Source organism: Melospiza melodia, chromosome 5, assembly GCF_035770615.1.
Source record: "Melospiza melodia melodia isolate bMelMel2 chromosome 5, bMelMel2.pri, whole genome shotgun sequence".
In the NCBI taxonomy this organism is placed as follows: domain Eukaryota; kingdom Metazoa; phylum Chordata; class Aves; order Passeriformes; family Passerellidae; genus Melospiza; species Melospiza melodia.
In genome coordinates this window covers 1,206,951-1,220,010 of record NC_086198.1, presented here as the reverse complement: position 1 = coordinate 1,220,010, position 13,060 = coordinate 1,206,951, and the positions used below count along the sequence as shown (strand labels likewise).

Here is a 13,060-nt window from a genome sequence, read left to right as displayed (position 1 = left end):
CCTAAAGCATATGGATACAGCTATCTGGTTAACTTCAGCAGAATGACTCTTTGAAGGACTTTAATGGGTTTTTGTTTTGAAGTTGGTTTTTAATCGAGGATCAAAGGAAGTTTTTAGAGCCTTCTGAATGTGTGCCTACAGTGAAAGTTCTAGTGCCGACGGGGATTTGCTTTTGAAGTAACTGCTGAGCATCCCATATGCTGTGCTGTGCTTTTCTTTGCTTCCTGTCGTAGAATCAGGGAATGGTTTGGGTTGAAAGGAACCTTAAAGATAATCTAGTTCCAACCCCCCTGCCATGGAAAGGGACACCTTCCACTAGACCAGTATGTGACTTCAGAGAATTCTACTCCTGACTTTTTTGTCAGTAACAAAAGCATTTCTCAAAAGCCACTGGTCAGCATGAAACAGATGATGGTTTATTCTGTGAGAGAACACTTGCTCTGATCACTGTGTCTGTTGAGAGTTGATTGCAGCCAGGGAGACATCTGTGCATCATTCATTTCCTTGGCAAAATTAGCTTTAGTTTCCATTAAGGAGTGATTTAAATTGTGAATTGTAGAGATTATGAAAAAAGTAGTTTCTTATGTGTACGACCATTACATATAAACTTCAGAGCATGAAATCTATTTCCAAAGTGGCCAGCTTTAATTGCTTTTGCAAAAATTAATGTGCAGGCACAGTTCCAGCTGTCTAGACATGCACCTTTTTGTTGAGAGACAAGAATTCTCTTTCTAGGCCTCTGCTTTTCCCAATCCATTTAAAATACAGTGTTGTTGAGTGGGTTTGTCAGAAGAAATGCAGTATCAAAACCTGTTATATTTGATCTTTCTATTTTTAATCCACTTGTATTTTTGGCTTCTGGAGTCAGATGAATGTTCCAGGAACCTTATGTTCTCTGCCACTATTTTTTTAAATATATATAATTTTTATTTTAAGCATTTAGTTCCTTTGCTCATTGAAACTAAGCAAGAACCATCCTTGAAGTGGAGGAAAATAGGTCTGGAACACAGTATTTAAGGCTTTTTCCCACATGAATTTGCTGATGACCTATAAACTCTTGACATCCAAGAAATTTCTCTACCTTATCTGACTGGTTACTCCATGCTCAAGACTGCTTCATTCCCTAACTCTGAAAATCCAGGAAAAGTAGCAGGAAGCCTGCATTAATGAACAAGGTGCTTCTGATTCAGCTCAAAACACAGAAAGGTGGAAGCAGGACATGTGACATAGTCTGGAATAAGGAAGATTTATCCTTGGTGGAGGAAGATCAGATTAGGAATGTTAAAAGAAACTGGACATAAAGAAGTTCTGTTTTAAACTCCCAATTGGTTTTTCAACCTTGAATTAACTAATAACTGAATTAAACCAACATGCACTGAAAGAAAACACTCCTATACTGAAGTAGTTTTTAGGCCTTCGCTGGAAGTTTAATAATCACATGTCAGTGGATTTAGGGTGGTGTGTGTTCATTGCAGTTTAGTAACCTGTAAAATAATTAAGTGCAATTTTAAATAAAACAGACTTCTTAAAATTTGAATTTTACACCACGACATCAGTGATGGCAAAGAAAGCCAAAAGCTTCCAGTAGAATTGTGGGTATTTGTCTAACTACTTTTAATTGTTGAGTTTGAACAAAATCTCACAAAGAATAAATCCCATTTTTTTACATAGAGTAAAATCAGTTATCTCTGTGTACTTTTCTGTTTATACCATGAAGTTATTTTCCTGGTATATTTTATTTAGTGCACCAGGTTTACTGCACCTCGATTGGTTCACGGGAGATTATTTTATTTCCCTCATCCATGAGGCTGCTTATTTGATGGCTGTTTCCCTCTGGCACTACCTCACACAGCTAGTGAAATGAGGATGATTCTCCTGCATTAGTTTTTTGGTCTTGGGTTGGGAATAAATCTGCACATTCATGCCAGCTGTGCAGATGTGATTTCTGCAGGGGCTGGTGTCCTGCTGCCAGCAGAGATGAGGCACTAGTTCCTGCCTCTGTTGGACAATTGTCTTGCCCAAGAGTGCTCTGTCTCATGCTCCTCAGACACTTGCCTCAGTTAACTCTGTTGGGTAATGTGAGGGAGAACTGGAGAAAAGGGAAGCCTTTTCCCTTCTCTGTGTACCAGGTAGAAGTTGGCAGCAGATGAACTTTCTAAGCATTACAGAAAATGTGCTTCAATTCTTGTTGGACAGCAAAGCAGAGCTGGGGTGGCATTGGCAATACCTTTTCTTTACTTCTCATCATATAACTGAGCTTGGCAAGCTCCCTGTTTCCTTCATTCTTGTCCCTCTGCATGCTCTGGGGAGTAGCTGTAGCATCTACGATGAAGCTCCTGATTTTTATTATTGTATCTGTTTGAAATACCGGCCAGTTAAATCTCTTGATGTGATGGAGAAAATAACTGGAAGTAAGTTCCTGTTGTTCAGGCTGTAACAGTGTGTGTGTTGTCTATTTTTGCCTTTATATCAGGAACTCTTTCTTAAGTGAACTAAGAATTATTCTATTTTCAGATTAAAAAAAAGGGAAAGTGACTTCATGAAGTGATGACTGTCAGGAAGTGCTGGGTCTGTTCCAGTTATGCCAATCAGTTAAACTGTGAGCATGCAGAGGGGGAGAGAGGGGAGATGGCTCATGGCACATCTTCCAACTCCTGCACTCAAACTATTGGGACCATCTGCTTGAGATTAAAGTGGTCTAGGATGAAGGATGTGATCAGTGCCTCAAATACAGGATTTCAGAATGACTGAGTTACTGTATTTCAGTGATGAGTGACAACTTAGAGATGTGAAGGAATTACCTATCAAGAGTCAACTTAGGTTCTTTATTATTCTCCCTACCAAAGTAGGGAGAATTTAGCACTTTCCATCTGGACTTCTGGGGAAGGGAAGGAGAAGAGAGAAAGATGATAACAAAATTTAAAGAAGGAACAATTGAAAAACTGCCGAGGGAACGTGGCAAGGCTTTCCTTAGGTTATGTCAGATGTCACTTGCTCCAAGTTTCATCCCAGAAGGCTGGTGCTTTTCCCATCCTACTACAAGGTCACTCATAAGCAGGTGGTAGATGCAAGTGAAGTAGCAAGACATCCCACCACCCCCACTGCATAGCAGTACATTCTTTTTAATCTTGTTTTGGATAAGAATGTTTGTGTACGGTTCAGTACCACTATTTTTGGAAGGGTTTTAACATACATTATATGGTCCAAGCTCATCCTGTGTTTATGTCTGAAGTGGTAGAGGTGAAAGCTGCTTTCATCTTTACGTAACTGTTCTACAGCTCTAGAGGTCCCTGAGCCAACAGTCTCCCTGCTCTCTGCACAGGAGGTGGATCCAGCACTTTCCTAAGGAGGACTGTCAGGAAAGAGGGGACAGTCAGGCAGCTTTGGGGAGTCTGGCCTGGCAGGGAGTGGAGAACCCTCAGAAAGCAAAGCTGCGCTGTGGTGGCACTGTGGGTGACAATCCTGTTTAGAAGCTATCTTTCTTGTACCTTTTCACTTCTATAAAGGGTAGGGGATTAAAGACACCCCCACCTCCCCTCCCCCCCCCCCTTTTTTAGGGAACAAAATTCCGCCTTTTTGACCATCAACATTACTCAAAAAGGAGGGCAGCTCTGTCTGCTCCGCCAGCATAAAATGTTTCACCCATGAAAGATGATAAAAGAACTGGCTCCTGCTCAACCCCTTCCAGTGTCAGTGCATTGTGAAGTGAAGCTTGGAGAAGGGAAATACACCTACAGCAGTCCAAGACTCCTGGTGAAGGGGTGAGGGGGGCATTTTCAGCACCTATGTTGTCACTGAAGCCCCAGTAGGTAGAGGTGATGTTCTGCTGCTCAGGTACACCATCAGTAAAACTGGAAGTAGTGTGTCAATGACTGCTACGTCCATGGCATGCTGAACATGAAGCATTTATTTTATTTATGTGAGCAACACATTAACACGTGGCAAAGTTATACACTAAATTTATGTAGAAATATATTTCCCCCCACCCCTCCACACACCAGTCAACTGAACCAGGGGAAGAACTCTCAGTTAATTAAAAAAATCAATTGAAGAAAATAAAACAGATAGGAAATGTTTTAGTAATTTTCTTTTGTGCATTCTTCAAATGGCAAGGAATCATCAAATAAAATAATAAATACAGAGAATATTAACATACCTTTCCTTACATATTCAGATGTTTCTTTTAAGGGAAATTAGGTTTCAGTCCAAATAATGATGAAAAACAGCTACTGCATTCCACACACTGAAACCAACTTGTTTCCTTTCTGGAGTGTCCCTCACAAGAGATACTCAAGAACCACCTGTATTTCATACTGTGCAATGTGCTCTAGGATGATCCTGCTCTAGCAGGAACCAGAAAACCCCAGTGGTGGTCCCTTCCAACCTTTGCCACTCCGTGATTTTGTGTTTCGTTCATTACCTGCCCAGCCATAGTCTAAGAAAGAACTTTCAGTCTGTAACCTAAACTGGACACTGTTTTTTCTCTCAAGTTAAAGTATTAAAGTGCATAACAGCAGCTGTACCTTAACAGCTCACATAGATTGTGTTCCATTTTCTTAACAAAAATAGTTCTCTGTGAAGACTTTGAGTACTCCATCACCAGTACATCTACTGATATAGAGTATGTGTGGACTACTGGTGCAGATGTTTTGGATTTGTTCTAGCCTACAAATAAAAGACATTTTTTTACAAGTAGGGAACTATGGTTCATATGACTGTTTACATATATACAAAATAAATTTAACTTTGCTGTCATTTGGGACTCAGGCCCATCTGAGGAATCTGCAGAACTCATCTAGTTTCCACTAAAGCTTGAAACGCACCAGACAAATACCTCTAGACAAATATCAGGGATATTATTTTCTTTTTAGCAAAAAAGTAGATTAGTAACTGTACAGTAGGTAAAAAGCACTCCTTAAAAAAAATACAGACATTACACAAAAGGCTGTAGTAAAGTGCCTAGCAAGAATATAAAGGACAGGAGAATCAGTGTATGCAGACAAACAACATTGCATCCTTGCTACCCTGACTTCTTCACAAATTCTCCTGCATGCATTGTAACACTGACAATGGTCAGTATGTCAAAAAGAGAATTTTCACTTTGTTATAGAAAGTATTAGAGAGTTTAAAGCCAAGAGTACAGTCATATCATCAGAAATTATACTTTGGAGCATGATTGACTTGATTTTGTCCATACTTTACACAGTGAGAACTGCCAGGAACCCTCAAAGCCTGCTGACAGTGCTCTTCATGGAGACACAGCTCATGCCCCTCTAGAGAGCAGATGTGGCTACAGCCCCCTGGCTCAGACCTGCTCAACGTTTCCATCTGAGCTACCATCCTTTCCCTTCCTCCTCCCTTCATCAAGTCTGTTCCCCATGGCTCCATCAGTTTCCTGTGAGGGGGACAGCCTCTGGCTGCAACAAAACTGCAGATTATTCAGGGCTATTGTGCTTTCCAAGTGTGACTTCTGAGACATGGAGAAGCCAGGCATTTCTTGATCCCTTATCCCTGTCCTTTCTCTACGTGGATCCCCAGCCTTACTGGGAGATCTCAGAGCCCTGGACACAGAAAACCGACATTAGAGAGATCCATTTCCATGATGTGTTTTGCTTGGGGAGGAAATCTTTTGTCTTTACATAAAAATATGGTGCAAGACACACTGAAGCTGAATTTCAACTTTCTACTCGGTATTTTTAAATGCATGCTCCATGACAAACCACCCTGTGACTAACTGCATAAAAAACAAGACTCTACAGATAGAGAACCTGAAGTGTTAAAAAATATATTTTCCCTCTCCCCCTTATCCCTTGACAAGTTCGCCTTTAAACAAACACGAATATGAGGTAAGCTGACAGAACAACATTGAATAAAGAGCTGCAAAAAATCTTTTGGTAACTAGATCTCTGCAGGCATAATGTAAACTGTATGCTACCTTCATGCTAGTTTAAAAAAGGTGTTCTACATCAAGGGATCCACACTCTGGCACTTCTGGCAATAAACAGATGTTTTCAGGCTGGTAAAATTTTTAGATTCAAAAGAAAAAAAAAGTAAAATAAATACATTTTCCCTCACTAGAGAAAGAAAAAAGCCACATTTTGCTACACAAGCTATCACCTAAGTTGCAAACCCAAGAAAGAGAAAGACAAATTTTGAAGTTACCTGCTGGTAGGAGAGTTAATGATAGTATCTTTTGCTTTCAGAATTATATCACTTAGTCCTGCTGCCAGTTTCCTAAACAAATGACTGGCATCTTTACACTGTGAACCAACCCACTAAGTAATTCAGGTTTGATAACAGAAGTACTTTCCTGTTTCGACCAAACTCAGCATAGTCTGAGGTTTTCACCTTTCTTTTTTTGACTTGGCTTTTTATCTAGCCCCCTAGAAAGCATAACTAAGTTCCTCCTAAAGTTGTTTTCAGAACAGAAATTTGCACTTAAATGTAAACACTGATACCATAAATGTAGTGTATACAAAAGGCACAAGACAATTTGATTTGTGTTGCTGAAACTTCCTTGACTTTGAAAGCCAAAAATGCCTCTTTTATTCTAGTCAGTAAACTCTGATCCTAAGAAAGCTGCTAGGTCCTAACTTAATTAAATGGGATTTCCTATGTGCAGCAGCTTGGCTTTTTGGTATTGCAATCAAAAGTCCATTGTCCTGTAAATGCAAATATCATAAGTAATAACAGTAAGTCACCTTGACTGCACATGGTATTCATCAAGTTATGCAGTAAGAAAGGCAGTGTCTTGAAGAAAAAGTGAAAAAAGAAATCTGAGACAAATATTGATTAATAGGAAATTAGGAGCTTGAAAGACAGTGGCCCTCAGTAATTAACACAGGTTGGTAAAAAGCCTTTTGGATCAAAGTTCAGGGCCAACATTGCTTCCAAAGGGGTAAGAGCTCCAAATGGGACAGTAAAATCCCATTTCATAGGACTATTCTGTGAAGCTGCCATCAAAATCCCCAGCTGGCCGGTTTCATTTCCATATTACCCCCTGAACACAGGCTTTTCATTGCATCACTGGGCAGGGCCCACTGTACCATTCAATTAACCAAAGGATTTTTTTCCCTGTCAACTTTTCCAACTATCTGTAGTGCAGACCTTTGGGAAAACAGAGCTTTTACAATAATGTTTTCCAAATTTTTTTTCCAATAACAGTCAGACACTTACTAAGGTCTTCTTCAAAAGTTGCTTATCAAGGGCTCAAAAGAAAATACAGTCCACCAAGCCACTAAACTATTCCTAATCAACACTGGCTGTTCTCCCAGTTCATAAAGCCAGTGGTGCAAAAATTTGATTTTAAAGTCAACCACTTAGAACAATTTGAATTAAAAGGTGAATTTTCAAAACCAAGCCAAGAACACAAACTGATAGTAAGGAGGTCACATTCACATTTTTGTGTGCTGAATACCAAAGTAAAACCAGCCATTGAATTTTTACAATTGTAAACGCAGGCTCTTCTTTTGTACCACTTTCTAGTACTCAATCATCCTTCACCATTCAAACCCAGTAATTTTAAGTTGAAACATCCTTTATATGGTTCAGAAGTAACATGTTTAGTTTTGTGTTTCAAGCAGTGACATGGAGACAGCTAATCATCTGTCAGTTTGTTTTCTGAGCACATCCATAGAGGAGCAGACAGGAGCAGCTGGCCAACAGGGCTGATATTTGGAAGAATGCATCTTCCTTCCAACAACAGCTTGTTCTTAAACTGGAACAGAATATTAATCACAAAACACATTATTAGAATCAAAGAATACTTTAAAATGATGTTATTGTAGCAAGTTTCATCAGCTTGAAGGGGAAAGTGACTAACAGCAGAATAAAAATCCCATCCTGAAGAGGAACCCAGTAAGACTGCTCACAGGTATGTTATTAATCTACTTCAGGATGACAGTGATAAGTACTGACTACACAGCAAGAAGGCCACCAGTTCATAAAATGACACGAGCTATTTTTACTTCCAGATACCAACATAATTGAAAAATAATTCTCTATTACATTAGTGTAAACTACATCTGGCACTTACAGCAATGAGTCCTCTGCTGAAATATGAGGGATTATAGGATACAGGATATTGAACAGATCCTTCAGTGGGACAGAAATTCTAATTCTAACACATTGGCAGGGGCTGGGGGCTGTATTTTTCATATCTAAGATGAAATTACTTGGTTTTTGTGGTGATTTCAGCAGCTCTATTAAAAGTACTCTATTCAATCCCTAGGAACAAATATGATTCCTATATTGACAATAATGTAATGAAGTTAAATGTGAAGTAGCTAAAAGAAGTTTTTATATACAGGCTCTTATTCCAGCAACTGTATGTGGCATACATGTAGACAGTAATCTATCTTCTGAAAGTGCATGAATCCAAGTGAGGCAAAACCAACCTTCACAAGCCCCTTTATGTGACTTTAGACTTACTCTTTGGAACATAACCTCCTCTGAAAGTAATCTCTCTTTAAAAAGCCATGTTCCAAAATGGACGCCTCCAAAAAGAAAAAAACAACACCAAACAAAACCCCCAAACCCCAGAGAGTGAAGTAATCTGACTGCAAACACACCTCTTTCTCAGACGACTAAAAGAAGAAAATAATTTAAAAAGAGCTCAAGATGTTTATCAAGCTAAACTGATGGGAAAATCCACCCACTTTTAACATATTTAGAACAGTCACAGACTATGTTTGATATTCAGAGCAGTCTGAATGACAAAATTCCAATAAAATGTACACACTCTTCAAAGAAAAATTAAAGTTTAAAAGCTATTACTTTAGTAAATAAAGTCTTGGGACTTCAGAAAGTAGAACTCCAACCTGATAAAACTAGTTGCAATTAATGGTATTTCTGTAACAATTCAAGAATCTGCTTCTTTCAAGTCTGTCTCCAATATTTTACTCTTGATTAGTGATGACATGTGAGACATTAAATCAACTGAAAGTAAGTAATTTAGTCTTTTCCAGAAGCTGTTGTTTTGTTGAAAGAACGGATGGATTAAACAGTGCAGAAATGCAATGTTTTACATTTTGAACAAAGGGTTAGAAATGAGGGATTTATATTCTATTAAAATATCCAGAGAGCAGTGAAAATTGCAGGCACTGTCTGAGTTTTCTTCACTCATCTCTTTAACTCTGTTCATCTGACACCCACATTTTCAACACCTCTGACACTTCACATCATCATCAAGTTTGCAGATGTACCTATATCTGGAACTGTGTCTTCACCACTGAACACAAAACCAGAATGTAAGGGCCAAGAGGTTCTGAAATTTCTTCATGAACCAAACTGAACTTTTGGGAACTTTTTGGTACAAGCTATGGGTCCATCTGTCGGTATCTGCACACTTACTAGTTTTATAATCTGCCTTGACAGTGCAATACCATTCCTAATGGGTCTAGTGACAATCACTGCAGTTCCCTGATGACTTTCCATGCCTCCTTCTTCCATGAGGGACCATGAGCAACCTCTCTGCCACGACAGCATGTCCAAGAGTCATACCACACATAAATGAAGGACATTCACTTGAGAAGCTTCTTCAGGATGACTGAAAAGGTGCTTCCAACAGCAGGGAAGAAATGACCTTGCTGGAACAACTCCTCCACATCAATTATTTGGTATGCAAACATTCTTAGGGTTGGAGTCAAACTTTTTATACAGCTTAAATACAAAATAATTTAATTCCATAAGTTTTGGTGGAGTTAGCTATATTCAAGTACTAGAGTGAATGTGATGGTTGTGTTCATTCTCCACAACCCAGGGTAAATGTCAGCTTCTGTTATGTACCTAATAGAATTTACTAGCTGCTTCTCAAGCCTGTGTTGCAAGATATTAATGCAAGAAAATATAATCTGTGGTTTTACTGTTAAATAGGATGCAGCTCAGTCAGTACCTGACTCAGAGCAAGACACTAATAGCTTATATATTAGACTAAATCCTTTTTGCTTCATCATTTGATAGACTTTTACCTGTTTTAGCAGACAAAGCTATGATCCTTGCATGCAGTCTTAAGAACCAGCCCAATTTTCAAACTTAGTGTTACAAATATTGGCTGAACAGCTTAAATACTCACAATTTTCCGTATCTTTCTAAATTAAAGGAATAATAATCATAATATTATATTGGACTTTTACCTAAAAAGCAATGAGTATTAAGATCAAACTAATTTGCAAACATTACACATCAAGAAATAAGAGTTTAAAGTTTTAGTTTAGAACTATGAATTCATGTGCTACTATATGTGGCAAAAAATTAATTGAAGAAAACAGGAAGTATTTTAGTAATTTTCTTTTGTGCATTCTTCAAATGGTAAGGAATCATCAAATAAATAATAAATACAGAGAATATTAACATACCTTTCCTTACGTATTCAGATGCTTCTTTTAAGGGAAATTAGGTTTCATTTTCCATGGTTAATGCAGGATTGCTCATACCTTAAAAGACAAAAAATAGTATTCCCACAGGAAAAGGTCTCATTTCAAGATTTCATTATTTCAGCAAATTTATTTCATTTCATTATTTCAGCAAATAATACAACCATGTATTAACAATCATTTTAATGTCATTACTCTCCTACTAAGTCAAGTCCTGCCCCATATCTATTATATAGCTTTTCACTAGCTGCAAATAGGTGTCACCTCTTTTATAAGAAAGTTGTTGTCAAAGGTGCTATCAGGCCTATCTTAAAAAATAATTAGCACCTACTGGTATCAGTGTTCTAATGTCCCTTGGTCAGGTTTAAGTGGGAAAGGCACAGCAGCTTAACACATGGAACTTCCTACTAGCATGTATTTTAAAAAAGCTTCATAAATTTCGGTTCACGAATACAAACCACGTGACTGTGGCCATTATTACAATATATCCTCCAAAAGAGTTTACACAACACAAATCACTGCAGCATAAGCCAACTCCTTACCAACTTTGCCCTTGTCAGCCTTTGCAGCAGCTTCTGGCCAAGATGGTGCATCTGTAAGTAGGTGGCTCTGGGAATCACGCAGGGGCTTTGCAGGAAACAGATGGTTCTCACTGTAGCACCAATAAAAAGAACATTAGTGAACTGCAGTAATTTTTCATCTTTTTACCACACATTACAAACAGTTTGTCATACACAGTATTTTCCTTACCTCACCTCGCTTCTTGTCTGATGAATCACTACTTTTTTATCATTATATGCATTACACTGTGGTTGTCACAAGTGCAAGCACAATCTAAAAAGCACAGGGATTTTTAATTTGACAGATATTTTATATTAATATATGTACTTCAGCCCCAAATGCAATCTTACCTATATTCTTCTTCACTACAACAAACCTGACATGATAAATAGTGGAGAGAACATCTCCAAAATCTCGTTCCTAACGTAAGCTACAGAATGCTGGGGTAAGATAAAACATCAAGCTGAAATGTCATAGAATTCTTTAATGAATGAAAGATTGTCAGTATGATTCCATTATCATTTCTTAGCCTCATATTCACTATACTTATCAAGCATTTCAAAAAGGATGCAATATGAATTTATTCAAAGAAGAATATGCATACTTTTCACGCTTTAAAGAAGTCATGTCCATTAAGGATAAGAATTAATAAAACATGTTCTATTATCAGCAGAAACAACACTTAATATTCAGGTTCCTGTGCTTTGGCCCAAGTGCCATTAGGGGTGATTGCCTTTTATGGAGTGGCTTTCACTAGACAAGAAAAAGCAGGCATCCCTCAAAAGCCATGCAAGGCAATGGATTTGTATCACAGGCAGTGTGAATAACCATCTCATATGTATGCATAAAGAACACTGCTGATACTGATTGTTAGGCAGGTGTGAAAAATTCAGGTCCTGGGATGTCACTGAGCAGAGACAAAGCACATCAGGGGAAAAATTTACCCTGCCTCATTTCCATAAATTTAAATATAAATCTGAGGATTACCTGATTTACAGCTTAACTGTTAAAATATGACTTGGATTTATTAAAAGGATACTCTTCATTTGCTTACCAGTTTTAAGTATATTATGAAGTGGGTAACAAAAGCAGATTACCTTTTGGATGTTGAATTAAGTCCACCAGGTGTGGAAGCTTGCTCAGGATCCTGATTAACAAGGCAAGTTGGAAAGGAGCAACCATCCCCTAAACTGAAAAATTCAAACTGATGTCATACGTACAAAAAACTCTCAACTTTGAAGAAGTTTATTTATTTATTACTCTATATTATTTCAAAAAGCTAACCATTCCCCAAATGCTTTGGATCCTGATCATTTAACAGTTTAAATAAATTAAGCATTAGGAACAGCATACCTTGAAAACACAGGCACCAACCAGTATTTCTTCTCATCACCAAACACCTGCCTTAGGTTTTTGCTGAAGCCCAGGCTAAAGCCATTCTTATCTGTTCTGTGACGAAATATGGGAGCTCTGAAGACCTCTTAAAAGAAAAAGATTAATTAGACCTCTTTGCAGGTTACTCCCCAGCAGTACTCGGGCGATTGCACTGCCATTCATCAAAGAGGAAAGGCTGCACTGCCCAAATGACTGAGAAAGGGAGTGAGGGCACTCTTGGAAGCCAAAGGCAGTGAGTGCCACACAGGCACTGTGTGTGTGGAGCAAGTCCAGGGGCTGAGAAGGGTGGAGGTCTCTTTCACCCTCCTCCCTCATCGAGGCAAGGAAGAGTGAAGAATTCCGTTTTTAAGCAGGCATGATAAGTTTATATGAATATTTCAGTCTGTGACTATACCACAGAGTGTTCAAGAAAGAAAAAAACCTAAACAGAGGGATTCTTACAGAAAAAGTAATGAAAAAGGAGAAAAAGTTAACCTACTTTAGTAGTAGGACTAGCTTTACACACACACACTGGGGTATGAAAATACTGTGTGTTTTTACCACTGCATAAAGAAATGTCTTTTGCTCATAGACCCAGATTATTCCCCCTGGCCATCCAACCTAAATTTCTGGAGAAAAGAACTAAATATAGCTTCAAGTGTTGCAAAGTGCCCGAAGCAGAAAATTCATTCACTTTTCACCAAGTGACTGATAGCCATTTAATTCCCTTAATTGGCTATACATAGCAGGCA

The 13,060-nt window shown here is 38.4% G+C and overlaps 1 protein-coding gene across 1 annotated transcript in view; it reads right to left on the bottom strand.

Annotated features, from left to right (window-relative positions):
- Positions 1 to 3,886: 3,886 nt before the first annotated feature.
- The window catches only part of ZDHHC2 (zinc finger DHHC-type palmitoyltransferase 2), a 34,209-nt gene continuing 25,035 nt past the window's right edge, over positions 3,887 to 13,060 (bottom strand). Inside the window, exons 9-13 of the mRNA XM_063155960.1 lie at positions 12,288 to 12,414; positions 12,032 to 12,124; positions 10,916 to 11,025; positions 10,356 to 10,433; positions 3,887 to 7,717 (exon numbers count right to left, since the gene is read on the bottom strand). Coding sequence (XP_063012030.1) covers positions 10,393 to 10,433; positions 10,916 to 11,025; positions 12,032 to 12,124; positions 12,288 to 12,414 — 371 coding nt within the window. The 3' untranslated portion in view covers positions 3,887 to 7,717; positions 10,356 to 10,392. The remainder of the gene's footprint in view (positions 7,718 to 10,355; positions 10,434 to 10,915; positions 11,026 to 12,031; positions 12,125 to 12,287; positions 12,415 to 13,060) is intronic.